Source organism: Vombatus ursinus, unplaced genomic scaffold (genome assembly GCF_900497805.2).
Source record: "Vombatus ursinus unplaced genomic scaffold, bare-nosed wombat genome assembly UNPS02014778.1, whole genome shotgun sequence".
Lineage (NCBI taxonomy): Eukaryota > Metazoa > Chordata > Mammalia > Diprotodontia > Vombatidae > Vombatus > Vombatus ursinus.
This window is the reverse complement of record NW_020954556.1, coordinates 48,824,646-48,843,925: the sequence shown is the minus strand read 5'-3', so window position 1 is coordinate 48,843,925 and position 19,280 is coordinate 48,824,646. Positions and strand designations below refer to the sequence as shown.

At 36.7% G+C, this 19,280-nt stretch overlaps 1 protein-coding gene across 4 annotated transcripts in view; it reads right to left on the bottom strand.

Annotated features, from left to right (window-relative positions):
- SRBD1 (S1 RNA binding domain 1) overlaps positions 1-19,280 on the bottom strand; it is a 320,284-nt gene that overhangs the window by 116,006 nt on the left and 184,998 nt on the right. For all 4 annotated transcript variants that reach the window (XM_027865580.1, XM_027865578.1, XM_027865581.1 and 1 more), the window contains one exon: positions 13,819-13,901. In XM_027865580.1, coding sequence (XP_027721381.1) covers positions 13,819-13,901 — 83 coding nt within the window. The remainder of the gene's footprint in view (positions 1-13,818; positions 13,902-19,280) is intronic.

Below are 19,280 nucleotides of genomic sequence, written 5' to 3'. Positions count from 1 at the left end.
GTACATGTGGGTCCTTTTCTCTTTTTTATGATCTCTTTGGGATACAGACCTAGTAGTGGTATTGCTGGATCAAAATATATGCAGTTTTATAGCCCTTTGGGCATGGTTCCAAATAGCTCTCCAGAATGGCTGGATCAGTTCACAACTCCACCAACAATGAATTAGTGTTCCAATTTCCCCACATCTTCTCCAACATTTCTATTTCTTATCATATAACTAATCTAACAAGTGTGAGGTGGAGACCAACTATTATTATGATAGCATAGCAGAAAGCTGATGAGGGTCTGAACTCATTAGAGAAAAGGGAAGAATTTGGGGAGATGTAAAGATAGAAATTACAAGACCTGGCAACTGATTGGTATGTGGATATGGGCTGAGGGAATATAAGGAGTCAAAGATAACATAAAGTTTGTGAAAACCTGAATCAAGGGGAGGGTGGTTCCCCCAACAGGAATAAAGAAGTTTGGAAGATGTTTGTTGAGAAATATAACATAATAGATGTCTGATACAGATCATAACTCACTCACACCTGCTCACCTTGTATGACTCACAAAATGAAAATGGGAGACCCAGGGCTCTCACTAGCTCATCACAGCTCCCAAGCATAAAGCCTGACCTTGAAGAAGATCCTGCTTCAGCTTTGAGGTAATCTGGGAGGCAGAGAGTAGAGACAGAATTTTCCCACAGCTGCTATGGGTAGAGGTTAGTTTAGATTATAACTAACTTGAGGGGCTAATGCCCAACTCTTAAAAGGGAAATGTTGAGAGCTTATACAGCATAGGAACAGGGTTTGGAGGTTAGGGAATGTGTAGTTGTGCTGAAGACAAAACCTGGGAATGGCTATCAAAGCAAATGCATCAATGTTTTCCTAATCTTCGATTGGCTGATCATATACTCCTTCTGGGGGTGATGCTACAGTCCTGACTTTGAAGAATACTGCCCTGGAGGCTATATCCCAAAGAGATCACACAAATGGGAAAAGGACCTACATGTACAAAAATATTCATAGCAGCTCTTTTTGTGGTGGCAAAGAATTGGAAATTGAGAGGATGCCCATCAATTGGGGAATGGCTAAGCAAGTTGTGGTATATGAATGTGATGGAATACTATTGTGCTGTAAGAAATGATGAACAGGTTGACTTCAGAAAAACCTGGAAAGACTTGTATGGTCTGATGCTGAGTGAAGTGAGCAGAACCAAGAGAACGTTGTACACAATAACAGCCACGTTGTGTGATGACTAATATAGATAAACTTAACCCTTCCTGGCAATACAAGGATCTAAGACATCTCCAGAGGCCTTGTGATGGAAAATGCTATCCGCACCCAAAGAAAAAACTATGGAAGCTGAATTGTTATTTTTTTCTCTTCTGTTGAGTTTTGTTTCCTCTTTCTGATGGTTCCTCCTATTGGTTTTAATTTCTACTTACAACATCACTAATGTGAAAGTATGTTTAATATGAATGTAAATGTATAGCCTATATCAGATTGTGCACCGTCTTGGGGAGGGTGGCGGGGAGGAAGGGGGAGAAAAATTTTAAACTCAAAAACATATGGAAATGATTATTGATAAATCAAAATAAATTAATTAAAAAAAAAAGAATACTGCCCTAGAGAGAAAAACAAGTACCAACTGATGAAGGAGAGCTGAACTGCAAAAATAGCCATAACTGAGGGGGTTAGCAACAAACATCAAATCTATAACAACCTGGGGTAGAGGGCAGTAATAACACAAAGAAAATCCAAGGGGCAAATAAGAGCTACTGTACAGTGGTAAAGCACTGTTATGGTGCAGCAAATAGAGAAATGCCAGCAAAAGAGGAATGTACAAATAGTCCTCCAAAAGATATATTGTCATGGAAGCACTAATCCCAGCTATGCCTTTGGGTGGGAGCCCAACCTAAAGCAGTTAAACTATACAGGACTAAGGAGATATGGCTCACTGAAAGGTATCTCTTGGTTTTCAATGGGTTTGAACTCTACTCTGAGTTCTTTACTATGTAAATAAAACTGGTGAGGTAGCAAGGTGATGCAGTGGATAGATGCCTAGGCCTTAAGACAGGGGGACTTAAGTTTAAATCCGGTCTTAGACATTTATTAGCTGTGTGGTCCCTGGTAAGTCACTTAACCTCTGTTTGTCTCAATTTCCCCAACTATAAAAATGGGCATCTATCTCTTAGGGTTGTGTGAGGATCAAATGAGACAGTATGTGTAAAGTGTTTACTACAGTGCTACTAGACTATAGTAAAGACTATTTAAGTATTTATTCCTTTCCCCCTTCACTTATGTTTGTGAACCTGAGGAAATTTAAGGAAATATAATAGCTGACTTTCAAATGACAGATACTTTAAATTCCCTGGAATTGAAAAGTAGGAAAAGTATCGAGGTCAAAATATACCTGCGACTTTATGTCAAGAGAGTCTCTGACATAAGGATTACATTTATAATCTCAATAGGTTTTTGTGACACTGCTTTATCTTAGTTCTTTCTTACATGTCTGACAACTCTTCAAGTCTCCTTGGTTGGATCGCCTTTCTTCTTCTATACTATCTTGGTGTTCTCATCAGTTCCTATGGATTCAATTATCATCTCTATGCAAATGATTCCCAGATCTATATCTCCAACCCTAATCTTTCCCCCAAGTTTCAGTAATAAATCACCAATTGTCTATTGGAAATTTCAAACTGTATGTTCCAGAGATCTTAAACGTAACATGTCTAAAACAGAACTCATTATCTCCATACTTTAAGCCTCTCCTCTTCCAGATCCAGTGACTCCTACTACCTTGAGGATTAAATACAAAATCTTCTCTTTAACTTAAAAACCTTTATCATCCAGCTTTTTCCTACCTTTCCAATCGTGTAACTCTTTTGTCTCCCCTATGTATTCTATAATCCAGCAACACTGGTCTTCTTGATGTTCCTTGCAAATGACATTCTATCTCCCAATTCTGTAAGTTTTTATTGACTGTCTCCTATATCTGAAATGCTTTCCCTCCCTCTTCCTAAATCCTATGACTTCCTTTAATGCAGGAAGACTTTTTCTGTCCCTCTTCTGCTACTTCCTTCCTTCTGAAATTACCTTCTATTTACACTATACATACACACACATATACATATTATTATATATGTATATATAGACAGATAGATAGATAGATGGATGGATACATGTGTGTATATACATACACATATTCACATTCACACACATGCATACATCCCACATTTGTATACTTTTTACCTATTATTTTCCCCATTAGAATATGAGCTCCTTGAGGGTAGTGACATATTTTTGTCTTTCTTTAAATCCCCAGTACTTAGCACAGTGTCAGGTATATACTAAGGTACTTAACAAACACTTGTCAATAGCCATCTGCTAATGAAAAGAGAAAACAATGTTGTTGGGTTTTTCTGCCATCATTTTTTTTAATGTTAGAAGATGAATAAATTTACTTAATAAAAATCTAATGAATCACATTACATTCCTACAACAAAACTACTCCCATGTTAATAAAAGACCTTTCCACTCCAAGAAACATTTTCGTGATCTGATGTCAAGAGTAACACAAAAGAACATTGCTGTAAAAGAGGTGTTTTTTTTCTAGTCATATTATAATAACTCAGGGAAAAAGCTTATAGGCTTATAGGATGATGAGCTGGAAGGGTCTCTAACAGTAATCTAGACCAGAAGTATCAAACATGCAGCCTGAGGGCCACATAAAGCCCACAACACTCCTAAGAGTGCCTGAACTGGATTAAAATGTAGCTCCTATCTGATTTTAATGTGTTGATGTATTAATAAAAAATATAGATAAACATGTATGGTTTTCCAACTCCGTATGAGGCTTACAGGGATCTTTATGTATGGTTTAGGGGTCCTCATTTCTATTTCAGTTTGACATCACTGATATAGACTAAGAGACCCACTGGATGAAAAAACAAATGAAGAAAGTAAGGGTCAGAGATATATCAGCAGAGCTAGGATTACCAGTGGACTTTCAGTGGGAAAGAGAGAAGTTTAGCTACTTCTGAACAGCCATTCGGTCTGTCACTGCCATTTCTCTTTACCCCAACTTTTTATTTTAAACATCCCAACCAACTAAACAAAACCTACCAAAAGTCAAATTACTTATCCAAAAGATCTAAAAACGCTGAAACAACAGGGAATGGAAGTGGTTAGCAAACGACCTCTCCTTCTATAGTCTGTTTCAAACAACTCTTTTCTCTTGTTCATTCATTATGGAGAGGTTGTCATTAGCTATAATTTTATTAAACTCAACATTTATCAAGTATAAGGTACATAGCAAGTGATACAAAGGTAAAAAATGGCAAAAGCACTGGATCTCAAGAAACATATAATTTAGTAAACACACAAGGAGACAAAAGCAATTATAATAATAATTAAAAAGGGATTCTTTTTATAGCAATAACTGAATACAGTGAGAGGAGGGATATGAAGAGTCAAAGATCACTTTTAGCTAAAATGATTATAGTAATGACTCTGATTTATGTAAAAGGCCTCTCTGAAGAACTTCCATGTTCTCACAATGTTTAGGGCTCAGAGAGCCTCTTTAGACTACGTATCTCAGAACTCTCTGGACTATCTATCCTAAAATCAAGCACACAGATTTGGCACCATAAAATATACGAAAACATGACAAGTCACGGTCTATTTCCGCCCACCCCTCTTACCTAGCTCCCTGCGTCGGACAGAAGAGAGAGATACTGGAAGACATAGCAGCAGAAATCTGACCTGTTCATCCACAGGTGCTATGTGAAAATTCTAGTGTAATTTTAATATTTGCCTGCCTGCTTGCTTGCTTGCTTGCATGCATGAGGTACAGTAATCTTGGAAAAGCCACAGCTTGAATGTGTACTTGGTTCTAAATTGCAAGGGTAAACAACAATGTCCTCTATAATACTCCTTGGTTCCCATGTCCCTTCAGTGTCATCTTGATCAACAAAGAGTATCCAATTAAGCTGCTGAAGAAACTAATCTAAAAAACATGCTGTAACGAACTTGGTGTATTCTGATCCTGCTATGTTGTGGGAGCAGTAAGACAAATCTGAAGTGGCTAAATAATACGCAAGCCTAGTGCTACCCAGGAGTTTTAGGGAAGAAGTATCAGTTTTTGGAAATAGTTATGGTGATTACTGCTTGATTTAATACCTTGTTATTTACTTTGCATTTTATATTGCAAAAAATGTCCTTAGCTCTACTATCATGTCACATTTTTGATTCTTGTCTCACTGAAGAAGATTGTGATTATTGAAATTTGTGAGCTGTGGCCTAAGATTACCCCCTAAATACCATGGAAGCCAAGAGAAAAAGGAGAAAGAGCATATTCAAATACAGGAATACATAAGGGTAAAGTGGTTAGAGGTAGATTTAAGATAAAATTAACCAATCCCAGACTGGATAACACTTTATTCTTTCTAGTCTAATTTTTATCTAAAGTTCCCCAGGTTTAGTTTAATGATTTTCTTCCAATTAGGAACCCCACATACTATCTTATCTAGCTCCTTTGTGGTGACAGAATGATCTATTTATTGAATATCTTCCAAATCATTTGAGATTTTCCTACTTGGAACACTGTGGATAGAGCTTTTTCATCCATCTTACAATTCCAGGCTCATTCTGAATCAATTCACTCTCTGACTGAATGATGAAATTTTGGTTGCACATTTCAAGTATACTTCAGTATTTCAATGCATCAATGATTGTGTTGCTGGGGGGGTAATCTCTTCTAAAGCATAGACCACAAGCCCTCTATACTTTAGGTGTCTTCATGCATTGCTATGGTAGGAAAATTCATCACTCTGTAGCCAATTAGGAGATGGTCCTTTCTGAATTTTATTAGGCCTGTCTTTAGAAAACAAAGGCTGGCCTCATCTTCAAGAAGCCAGGGTGATAAAGCACAAGAGATACAACTTGAAATAGCAGATGTACAGAAGTTGTGCTCAAGAGCAGCCTGATCAAAGTTGACTACAAATGAACTCTCCTAGTAAAGGGTATTCCTGGCACAATGATACTACATTCAATATGAAAGACTAATTCATACCAGTTCATATACCTTGGGATATACTCTCATATTTTTAAAAAGGATGTTAAAGAACTTTTGTGGTATCAAAACATTGAAAACAAAGTAGAAATCCATGGATTGGGTAAGGGCTAGATAAATTGTGGTACAGGAAAGTAATGGAACATTAATGTGCTGCAGGAAAAAACAAATATGGGGGCAGCTTGGTGTCGCAGTGGATAGAGTACTGGCCCTGAAGTCAGGAGGACCTAAATTCAAATCTGGCCTCAGACCAGACACTTGACACTTACTAGCTGTGTGACCCTGGGCAAGTCACTTAACCCCAATTGCCTTAAATAAATGAATAAAGATAAAGTCGAAAAAACAAATATGAATGCAGAAAAGTATGGGCAGAATTACATGAACTGATGCAAAATGAAGTAAGCAGAGCCAAGAAAACAATAAACACAATGACTACAATCATGAAAAACTTACCCCTTTGTAATCCATCCTCCCAATACAGCTGCCAAAATTTCTGTGGTGACAAAGAACTGGAAATAGAGGGGATGCCCATCAAATGGGGAATGGCTGAACAAGATGTGGTATATGAATGTAATGGATCATTGTGTTATAAGAAATGATGAGCAGGTAGACTTCAGAAAAATCTTGAAAGACTTATATGGACTGAGGCCGAGTGAAGTGAGCAGAACCAGGAGAACGTTGTACACAATAACAGCCACTCTGTGCAATCACCAACTATGACAGACTTAGCCTTTCTCAGCAATGGGAGGATCTAAGACATCTCTGAAAGTCTCATGATGGAAAACGCTATCCACATCCACAGAAAAGAACTATGGAATCTGAATGCAGATCAAAGTATACTGTTTGCTCTTTTTTTCCCTTCTGTTTTGTTTTGTTTCTTCTTTCTTGTGGTTCCTCCTATTGGTTCTAATTCTTCTCTAAAATATGACTAATGTGAAAATATGTTTAATAGGAATGTATATGTAGAGCTTATATCAGATGCACGCTGTCTTGCAGAGGGAGGAGGAGAGGAAGGGGGAGAAAATTTAAAACTCAAAAGCTTATGGAAGTGATTGTTGAAAACTAAAAATAAACTAATTAATTTTAAAAATATATGGAATTAGAGAGAAAAATAAAATGCCCTATAAAAAAAATTTTTTTAATGACTTTTCCTAAAACTCATGTCTGTCTATGTCTCTCCCTTACCCAATAAACTCCAAAACCTCCCTAGAATAAAATATATAAACTCCTCTGCTTAAAGCCTTTTCCATCCTGCCCCCCCCCCCCAGACTGTCCTTTTAGTTTTATTACATTGTACTTTCCTCAGTCTAGGCAAACTGGTCTTTTACTGTTTCTCACACATCACTTCCATCTCTTGTTCCTTTGCCTTTGCAATGGCTTTTCCCGTTGCCTATAATATATTCCCTACTTATTTCTGAGTCTCAGAGAATTCGTAGCATCCTTCATGGCTGACCTCAAATTCCACCTTCTATATGATACCTGTCCTGTTTCTCCCAGAATTCATAACCTTACTCCCCAAATTTGTGTATTCTTATTTATGTTATTTATGTATTCTACCTATGTGAATACAAGTTGCTTCCTCTTATCAGATGGTAAGTTCCTCAAGGACAGGTACGATTTCACTTCTGCTTTGTATCTTTATTGCTTTATATACAATAGATAATAAATGATAAATCATCTTCACAATTCTTTATATAGCAATTTAATATTTTAAAAGCACTTTATATGAGTTGTCTATTTTTTATTTGCAGCATCCTTGTGAAATAGGTTCCATTACTCTCCTTTTTTTAGATGAAGAAAAAGATTCAAAGTTTAATCTCTTGTCCTGGATCACCCAACTAATGAATGTAAAATATATGTAAAAACATGAGATCGTAAAATATAAAACCTGCTCATTAAACTATTTTAACAAATAATAACTAGGCAAAAAGGGCCATTTTCCAACAACCTTACTGATATGTATAAAGGAACTTAGAAATTATTAGAAATATTTCAGGGGCAAAGTCAAAATAGCAGAGTAAATGTGGTGACTTGCTTGAGCTCTCTCCCAAACCCCTCCAAATACCTGTAAAAAATGGCTCCAAACAAATTTTAGAGCAGCAGAACCCACAAAAAGACAGAGTGAAACAAATTTCCAGCCCAAGACACCCTGGATGGTTGACTGGAAAGGTCTGTTGTGCTGGGTTAGGAGAGGAACGCAGTTCAGCATGGGCACGCAGGCCAAACAGGCCTCAGCAAACCTGGAGCAGGCCTCAGAGGACTGAATCACAGGCAGCTGTGGCAGTTTCCAGACTTCTCAATCCACAAATGCCAAAGACAACTTAGAAGATCAGTAGGAAAATTCTGTGACTGAAGTGACAGAGAAGCTCTGTCCTAGCTCCAGTCCTGGTGCACCCCAAGGCAGCAGCTACTCACGGAGCTCAGCCCACAGACAGAGGGGAAATCGAGTGGCTGATCAGAGGGGGATTGCTTTGCTGGTGCTGAGGCAGGATTCTCTTGCTTTGTCTGTGCTTGGATCTGAGTCACAGTTCTGAGTGGTGGTCCTGGGGCAAGGAGGAGCACTAGTATAGTGGAGCTTATAGTAGCAGTGGAGAGGAAATCTTCCTCACAGTTCCAAGGCAGAAAAGAGTGCTTATGGTCACTCATAGACCACAGCACAGGCCAGGAAAGGAGTAAACATCTTGCCCTTGATCTTAGCACCTTGGAAGAACTGAAAATTTTCCCTAGAAGTATCTCTGAAAACAGCTGCACAAACAAACCCCCGAAGCTTGGGACAGTACATTCTCCACACTGGAAACAGACCCCTACCTTAACAAAGAGTTTATAACTCAAATAATTGGCTGGGATCATGAGCAAGCAGTGCAAAAGAGTCAGACCATACAATCTTACTTTGGTGACAAAGAAGATCAAAACATACAACCAGAAGAAGACAACAAAGTCAAAGCTGCTACAGCCAAAGCCTCCAAGAAAAATATGAATTGGTCCCAGGCCATGGAAGAGCTCAAAAAGGATTTTGAGAAGCAAGTAAGAGAAGCAGAGGAAAAACTGGGAAGAGAAACGAGGGTGATGCAAGAAAATTATGAAAAACAAGACCCAAAAAAATACTGAAGAAAATAATTGTTTCCTATGCGTTTATGTATAATTGATAAAAGTATTGGGATGGAGGGGGGGAATCATTTATACTCCAGTACTGGTAAATATCTTCAAAGTTAGAGATGAAGAAGAAAAAAAAAAGTGCCATTATTATCTCTATTTTACAAATAAGGAAATTGAGGCAGACAGAAATTAGGTGACTAGGTGGTATAGTGGATAGGCACCAGGCCTAGAGTCAGGAAGACTTGAATTCAAATCTAGCCTCAGCCATTTGCTAGTTGTGTGACCCTGGGCAAGTCACTTAACTCTTTTTGCCTCAGTTTCCTCATCTGCAAATTGATCTGGAGAAAGAAATAACCACTCCAGTATCTTTGCCAAGAAAACCCCAAGTGGGATCACAAAGAGCTGGACATGACTGAACAACAACAAACTGTGTCCTGACTGTCCCATCTTGATACCAAATTCAGGACAGGCAGGTCATAAATGCTTCTATATGCTCAAATCCTTTTCCTTATCTGATATCCCTTCTCTTCAATGTTGGATTTGATTTTTTTTTTAAAAACTGCTTCCAACTCCAACACTACTTACACCTAAGAAACAACTTAATTTTACAGCACATATTTGCAAACAAAGGTGTGAACTACTGACTTGTAGACAGTTTAAAAAATACAATAAATGGTCAGTTGTAACAATAATCAAAAATGACTCATTTATGTGCCACTGCATGGTTTACAAAGTATTTTTCAGTATAACCATCCTGTGAAAAAGGCAATACATTCCACACCAGAAGAAAATGAAAATTCAGAGAATTTCATTCACGTGTTCAGAGCCACCAAAAGTAATAATTGTGAGACTTCACAACTATGCTATAATTATACCAACTCCACATATCTGAAAAATCAAATAGCTCACAATAGTGCCACAATTTAGTCAAAAACCAATCAACAAAAGAGACTTATTTTAAATGTTAAAGATAACTTCTACCAGATGCCAACCATACTATATAACCTCTATTACATTTCTATTCTCTAAATATTAATACCACAAACACTTGATCCACCTAACCCAGCCTTGCAAAAGTAAGGGTAAAAAACTGACCATTTCAAAGATAATTTTTCCCTAGAAGTTCTCTTGGAAGCAAAAACAATAATATCATCATTATTTTCTTTTTATTTTGATTGCTGCATTCTGCCTTGGAAGATACTTCTTAACATTCAAACAAGCTCACCAACAAAGTACATTCCTCAGAAAGGGTTCAGCAAAACCACCTAATAATAGCATGATTAGGATTGACAGCACAATCAGCATTCTTTTAAGAGACTGACCTACTGATATACATTGTAAAGTACTCTGAATTTGTAAGAAAATAATCTTCTTCTGTGAGAAATGATAATTCTAAAGAAAGTGTTAAAACTCTGTTTTAAGGGACTACTTAGTTTGCAATAAAACTTATGGTTCTGAAAATGATACTTTGAAAATACATTATGCATTTATGTAATTCATGAAATCTTTAAAACTGATTTCAAAGAACTATCATAATCATCTTAAATAGCATTACCAAAAAGTCCCTTAAACTTCTGATAATCTAAACACCACGACTTTGTGCTGAAGCAATGGAAAGTGAACTTGAATAGAAACTAAAATTGATCATCTAGTTTCATTATCCAAGGTCAGCAATGTGCGGAACATCAACAGAGCAAAGCTATAATGGAAATTAGATCTTTCAATGTTAATAATTCAATGTTACTGGTAAGGAATTTTAAAATAAAAAATTTTCAACTCATGTTAACTTATCATAATAGCTTTATCATAGGGTAAAATTACAGCTCAAAAACATTTTCAACAACAATAAGAAAACAACAATTATCTAAATGAATGAAAATATTCTAATTTTTAAGAATAAACAAAATTTTTAATTAAACTTTTGGTTTATGTTGTAGTCATCAAAGTGATATGCTTTTGTTTCTTTGAAATAAACTATCTCAATTTCACTTTCATAAATAAAAAAATTTTTAATTTCTAGAAAATTTGGACTTCACACATATATTTCACAGTATTGAATCAGGCTTTACTAATCATTCTATATGTGTTAACTTACAAAAAATCAAAAGGCAGAATAGGATCTTAAACATTTTGGCAAGTTCATTTTGTGAATCACTATGCAAGATAGGACTTAGTTTAAAAATTGGCACCCCTGCAAGATACAGTGGGAAGAACACGGATTCTGGAGTCAGAGGTCCTCAGTTTAAACACTGCTACTGTCTCTTACTACTTCTGTGACCTTGGGAAAAGTTACTTAACCTCTCTGAGTCTCAGCTTAATCATCTGTAAAATAAAAAAGTTAGGCTAGATGGCCTCTACCATTCCTTCCAGCTCTAAAAATTCTCAGTATTTATCCTGTTTTGCTTTTTAAAATTCAAAAATATTTGCTTCAGGATGAAAAATGGAGCTTCCAAGTAAAGCCCTTGTATGACCTTCAATAAGACAGCATCATCCTGTCCTAGTACACCGATAAATAATGGCAAAAATAAAGGAAAGAGAGACTTGAGGTCAATCGGCAAGCAACCATTTAGAAGTAACTTTCTTTACTATCAAAATATAAAATACATGTAGTAACCCACACACATACACGACACAGTTTAATGTATTAATCTCTTCACATGACTAGAAACTGTATTTTTCTTTTCAAAGTACTGTTTCTTTAGAAAAATTAAACCTTCACATTTCAAATTTCCTTAATGAGTTCATCAGTAGAAATGATTTCATTCTGAGAAGCAATTCAGTAATTTATAAAAAAATTAGGAGAAAAAGTCTAGTTGTAGCAAAGCCATTAGGAATTCCCAAAAGGAATCCCCAAAACTCATTTTGGTAAAATTTATTCCCCATCTCTATTAAAGGTTTCACTAAAGCTGTAAGGGAAGAGAATAAAGGGCTGACCTAGGACTTTTTTCCTTATTCTGATCCTGCTCACACTCAAGTCACAAAGTTGACAAACTGAGAAATGGCCAAAACATAATCAAGTAGGAATAAATATCAAATGAACCTAACTCACCTATAGAGTACTGATAACTCAAGAATAAGGTTTGAACCCTCAGCACAAAATAAGGTATCTTCTCCTAGGCCACTGTACAGTCAACAATGTATCATCTTGTTCTCATCTCAAAGTGTTTTCTTGGGAGTCTCACCAAGCCATGTTCCAGCAAAGAAAACTTTTTAGGTCAGCTAGGGATGTAATGTCTGACCATCTCTACCACCTCCCTCTCCATAAATACTGAAAGCCATATGGTTTTAAAATCAACTCCCGCAATTTTATAGGACAAGGATTGGAGCATACTGCCTTTTGAATTTTAGCTATTGTTAAACCAAAAGTATTTCATACTGTACTGAAAGAGTAATTTTATGATCTCTACTATTTCCTCTAAGTACTTAACATCCTTTCTTTGAAAGATTTCATCTCTTTCTTCAGCACTGTTTGTCTACAATTGCTCATCTGTATCACAATTATTACTGTATATGCCTAATTTGTGCTCAAAGCAATTACAGGTCAAGACTCATTATAATGAACTCTAGCCAAACCTTTTGATTATACTGAAATTTCATCATGTCAAATACAGCCTGAAATTAAGTATTCTCTTAGCTGAGGCTTTGGATATGTTTTAGTAAAGAAAGACTTTTGTTGTAATGATATTCACTATCATGGGATTTGACTTTCTTATGGTAAAAGACTGGACTAGGAGGCAGGAAATCTGGGTTTTAATTTTTGGCCCTGCCACTGTTAGCCAAGCTTCAGAATTCTCATGTGTGAAACAAGGGGGTGGGAGAATGGAGTTTCTAAATGACAGCTAAGGTTCCTTCTAGATCTAAAATTCCAATTCTATAACATATATCATATATCTAAAATGCTATTCATAACTACTATAAATTCCCCATGAATTATATGCTAAGTATAATTTCAGTTCACATCTAAAGATGCCTTAAATTCACTTCAAAGGGAAGAAAGATGTGAACACAGGACACAATTTAAGCTCATTATGTCTTCAGTATACTGTCATCAATATAAATCACTTTATCAATACAACAACAACTACTACTACTACATTTATGTAGTACCTACTATGTGCACAATGCTAAGTAGTCTACAAATATCTCATTTGTACTAACTTGTGAACTACAAAACTGGAAAAAAATAAACGTTTTCCCACAATGCCTAATGACAAAACAAATAACTATATCAACACCTTTTATGTAAATCATTGAAACACAAGAAAAAGTGTCTAGTGTCTTAAGTTAACAACCTCTTCCCAGAAGATCAATAATTCATCCTCATTTACACAAGAGCCAACTTTTCTCCTTTTCCCCACAACCACTATAATGATGTGAAAAGAAGGGTCTACATATCAAGTTACTAGTCTGATCTAATGTTTTTAATAGACTATAAATCTGACTGCAGTCATTTCTAAGTTTCAATCATAACCTTTAAAAAACAAAGAATAAGGGGGAAAATCTCCCCTTGATGACTTATAAATATTAACTACCAATTCCATACCAATCTTTGAAAATGGGAATCGACTTTGTGACCCTTAATTTGCACATTTTGGGTTTGGGGTAATTTGAAAGACTGATAGATTTCTTAAATTTCTCTTAAATTAAAAGCTCCACATTGCTTTACCTGATACATTCCAACTCCAATGTGCTTCGGCTCAATTTTCACTAGCTCAGCTAACGGATCTTGTACACGTCTTGCTATGGAAACTGAAAAAACAGAATTAAAAAACAAGTGTGGTTTAATGTGAAAAGCAGTACTGGATAATTACTCACTAGTATTTAAGTGATGTAAGTGCTTAATCGTTTCCCCCCTTCTCCCAAAAAGAATCCAACAATTTAGTTTGAGAATTCTAACTAATGGTAGAGAATTATCTTTTTATCATACAAAGAGGAAATATGAGATTATGATGAAGATACAATTTAAAAATTAACTTCCAGCATAGCAAACTCAGGCATTGCCTAATATAACTAAATAAGATTTGGGATTAGAACAATAAGAAAAAGTCTATAATGTATTCTTCTTTCTCATCCTTAATGCACAACGCACATACTTAGTTAAAGAATGACAACTCAGATTTATACAATGCTTTATGCACAACAGCCCTGTGTGGGAGGAAGACAGTAAGGGTATTATTAACTCCATTTTACATGTGGGGGATAGGGACTGTACCTCTGATATGACTGATACAGACAAATCAGAAGGGGACATTCTGAGTACCAGTGCAGGTTGGTACATTTTCTTCAACTTAGAGTCTGAGGAAATGGCCTAGAGCAATGAGAAGCGAAGTGGCTTCTCTGGGGTCAAATAGCCAGCAGATGTCAGAAGCAGGTCTTGAGAACAGCTCTCGAGCCACCACATCAAGCTGCCTCTTCCTCATTTTATAATGATTAACTGAATCCCCAAGAGAAGGAGTGACATACCCAGGACCATAGTCAGAAATGGTAGAGCAAAAGCTTCAACATAGACACTCCAGACTCCAAGTCCAGTATTCTTTCCACTACACTATGCTTCTTGTTCCAGCATAGACATGAGTGAAGAAATAGCAGAAACACGGTCAATAAGTAAATATCAAATGAATATTTGAAAAGTATTGTCAACACAGGAGTTAACAGTCACTTATTGTTAAGTGCCAGGCACTTTGTTAAATGCAGGGGATACAAGTAAAAGCAAAAAGATGATCTCTGCTCTCAAAGGGCTCACATTCTAATGCTGGAAACAACATACAAATAATGAAGTACCTCTCTGTCTCTGTGTGTGTGTCTCTCTCTCTGTCTCTCCCCCACAGAGTAGATGCAAAGTAATCTCACAGGGAAGGCAATGAGGGCCAGGGGTAGGAAGAATCCAGTAAAGACCTCCCATGTAATGTGGGATTTAAGCTAAGTCTTGAAGGAAGCCCAGGATAAAAGTTGAGCTCCCAGCACAAAACAGGGCCCAGACATCCAATACCCCTCATCTTCCCACAGAATATAGCACAGTTTGTTTTCACCAGGGCAAATCAGTATCTCTTTTTAGCAGTGAATAATTCAAATTTCCATAAATCTTAAATTTCAACAAGTATTTATCTGAAAACATAAACAAACATAAGGTAGTCTGAGGAAAGAGAGCACAATTAACAACTGGAAAGATCAAAGAATCAGGCATTCTGGAGAGGAATCTGGAACTACATTTAAAGGTCACTAAATGGTGCATTTCCTCAACTGTACAACGTATTTATAACAGTACTTTTTGTGGTTGCAATGAAATGAAAACTATAGGGGTGCCAATCTAATAGGGAATGGCTAAAAAATTATGTACTATGAATACAATAGAATACTGTTTCACCATTAGAAATGATAAAAGGGATGGTTTTGGAATAACCTGTTTGAATATTTGAATGAATTGATGCAGAATGAAGTGGGCCAAAAAAGGAGAACAAGTTTATAACATAACAAGAAAGAAAAACAACTTTGAAAGACTTAAAAACTAATCATTACAATTTCACCATGATTCCAGAGAACACTACTCATCTCCTGACAGAAAGGTGATGGACAGCAGAATAAAACATACTTTTCCAGAAATGGCCAGTATGTGACTTGGTCTGCTCTACTACGCATACCTATTACAAAGGTTTTGACTTTTTTTTTTTAATTGGGGGGGGGGGTGGCAAGACAAGAAAGGTGAGGAGCCTGGGGACAAGGTTGCCAGAAAAAGAAAAAGAAAAGGGGCAGCTAAGAGGTGTGATGGATAGAGCACCGGTCCTGGAGTCAGGAGGACCTGAGTTCAAATTTGATCTCAGACACATCATAGTCACGAGCTGTGTGACCCTGGGCAAGTCACTTAACCCCAATCACATTACCAGAAAATATACATTAAAAACAAAAAACAACAACAACAACAAAAAAAAAAAGAAAGAAGGATTTCATTGAAGATTAACAACAACAACAAAATACAGAAAACACCTGAAAGAAAGCTATAAGGAGCTACAAACAGGACAGTTTTGAAAGTTATGTATCAAATTTATTATTTAGTTAGAAAGAAAAGCTTCATGTAGAAATTTTCTTCTATTCTACTATATATATTGAAATGCTCACTATACTTGTACTTGTTAAGTTTAGAATTTTTAAAGAGTGAAAAATTCTAAAAGAAAAAAAGAAAAAATATAGGAAGGTTTCAAGAAGACAGCACTTCAGATAAATTATCAATTAATAAATATTTATTAAGCACTTACTATTACAAGGACTATGCTAAAGAAAGATTAAGAATTAAGAAAGAAGAATAAGAATTTTTCATATCCCCAGCACCCAATCTACTATGTGGCATCTAATAGATAATTAATAAATGCTTAATGAGTTGTCCTGAATTCAGATGAATTAAAAACACATTCTAGTAAGGAGGGGATGATATTCTAGAATGCATGTCCCTATTCTCGCAAAGGTCTGGCTTCCATCGGATGAACCCTGGCCATCCTCTCCCGCACAGCTATACCGTCTCTCAGACACTTCCAACACACTGTGCAAGAACCCCAGTGCCAATTCTAAATTCTCCTACCCTAACTATCACTCAGCAAAATCTACTCCTTTCAAGTTCACTCAATTAAAATTTTCTACCATATTCAGATCATGGAGGATGTTGTACAACAGATCATAGGCCATTCATCCCCCTTTCTCAAGTTCAGCCAGTACCTAGATCACTGTTTTCTTCTCATACTCAGGTCCTTTAAATGAAAGACATTCATGTCACTGCTGTAATTATCTAACCTTCCAATTCCTCCATCTTTTCCAATCACTACATTCCATCTCAGGCACACATAGGGATGTTCATATCCTAAGTATTACCATTAACTACAAGTGTTCCCTTCCTAGGTCCACAATTCTTGATATCGCTTTGGATGACCAATAACCATCTATCACTGCCTCTCTCCTTATGCTCTGCATTTATTCTTCAGGCTAAGGTCTAATTAAAGCATACATTAGTACTTTCTCAGGCCATTTCCGTGTCTCTGACTGCAATTTCCTCTCTTCCCAAATTGAACTTCACAGTTAGTCAATTCAAGATCACACTATCCTCTTCTCTAGAATATTTTGAAACCATGTCTTTCTGATATTCATCATTTAGCAACCTTAGCCCTGGCATATTTCTGCCACCACCTTCTCTACTCCTCACATGTGGCTGAACACAGCTAGAGGAACCGTGCTAACGAATACACTACAAATTCATGTTATTGAACTTCAACTGGGCCTTCACTGCAGCAGGGTAATACTTTTATTCTTCCCTAATAGATCCTTATTTCACAAACTACAGAAGTTACTCTACTCTTTTCTGTCCTCAAGCCTCCCATATCTCCCCAATGCACAAATCTATCAGAGAACCTTTCTGGATGCCTATAAATACTAATCTCCACTCCCCCACTTCCCTAACCCTGCAACTACCTGTATTAAACTAGCACACTAGCTATATGATCCTGGGCAGGTTACAACCACACTCAGCTTCATTTTCCTCATCATTAAAATGGAATGACAATAGAACCTATATCAGAAGTATCAAACACTCCAGAGTGAAGCAGGAACCTAATTAAAATGCAATTGGAAAATATTTAGTTGGTTGGTTGTTGTCCTTCATTCTTGAAGATTACCAAAATAACATCACTATGTTGGGGTCAAGGTATATAGTCCAATTGACTGATCAGATCAATATGAGCTCAGATGGCTCTAACACAAGTTGAGCACAAATAATTCATATAAACATTGGAGTGGAGATATCTCTAAATTTATGCATCTCACAATTCTTTTGAACTACTATTCTTACGATTTGTTTGTAAGAGCACAGTGCCTTCTTTGATGCAGGCACACCATGCTGGACAGTCTTGTGCCAGCATCTCCCATAACATGTAATCAATTCCAAAATTCTTCAAAGAGACCTTGAGGGTGTCCTTGTATAGCTTCTTCTGACCTCTGTGTGAGCACCTGCCTCATGTGAGCTCTCTGTAAAATAGTCTTTTAGGCAAAGGTACATTGCACATTCAAACAACATGGCCAGCCCATTTGAGTTGCATTCTCTGCAGTAGAGTCTGAATGCTTAGCAGTTCAGCTCAAGAAACAACCTCAGAGTTTAGTACCTTATCTTGCCAGGTGATCTTCAGAATCTTCCTAAGACAATTCAAACAGTAGCAATTCAGCTTCCTTGCATGGTGCTGGTATACTGCCCAGGTTTCACAGCACTCAACAATGAGGTCAGCACGATGAGGTCAGCACAATGGCTCTTTAGACCTTCAGTTTGGTAGGCAGTCTCATACACCTTCTCTCCCACAAACTTTTTTTGGAACCTCCCAAACACTGAGCTAGCTCTGGAAATGCGTGTGTCAACCTCATCATCTACACATACATGCCTGGAAAGTATACTGCCAAGACAAGTGAATTTATCCACAGCATTCAAAATTTCTCCATTTGCTGTAACCAATGGTTCCACATATAGATGGTGTGGTGCTGGCTGATGGAAAACCTCTATTTTCTTGGTGTTAATTGCCAGGCCAAAATTAGCACAAACAGCAGAGAACTGATTCATACTCTATTGCATCTCAGCCTCAGAGGCTACATTGATTGCATAATTATCTGCACACAAAAAGTCACACACCAATTCTCTCTCCACTTGGACTATACCCCTTTCAAGTTAAATAATTTACCAACAGTGCAGTAGCTAACCTTGATGTCATTTTTTTCCTCATTGAAAGTGTCTGACAACATCATGCTAAAAGCACGGAAGCAAGATACACACAAAAATAAAAACAAAGATCAGAAGTAGAATTTGTTAGGGAAAGTATATGTCTATGTAAGTATGTATGTATGTGTATGTGTATATGTGCGTGTGTGTGTATGTGTTTCTATATATGTGTATGTATATCTATATATCAATATATCAATATATCCATGCTTAATTGTAGCCTTCTTGGGGGGTGCACAAACTAAAAAGCGCACAGCAGAGAACAAAAGAAAACTAACAAGGAAGCAAAGAAAAGATGGACAACTCTCAACATAACACACAGTATTTATTATATAGGCTTTCTTGAAATGGAAATTTATTGCTATATTTTGAATCCTCTATTATATTCT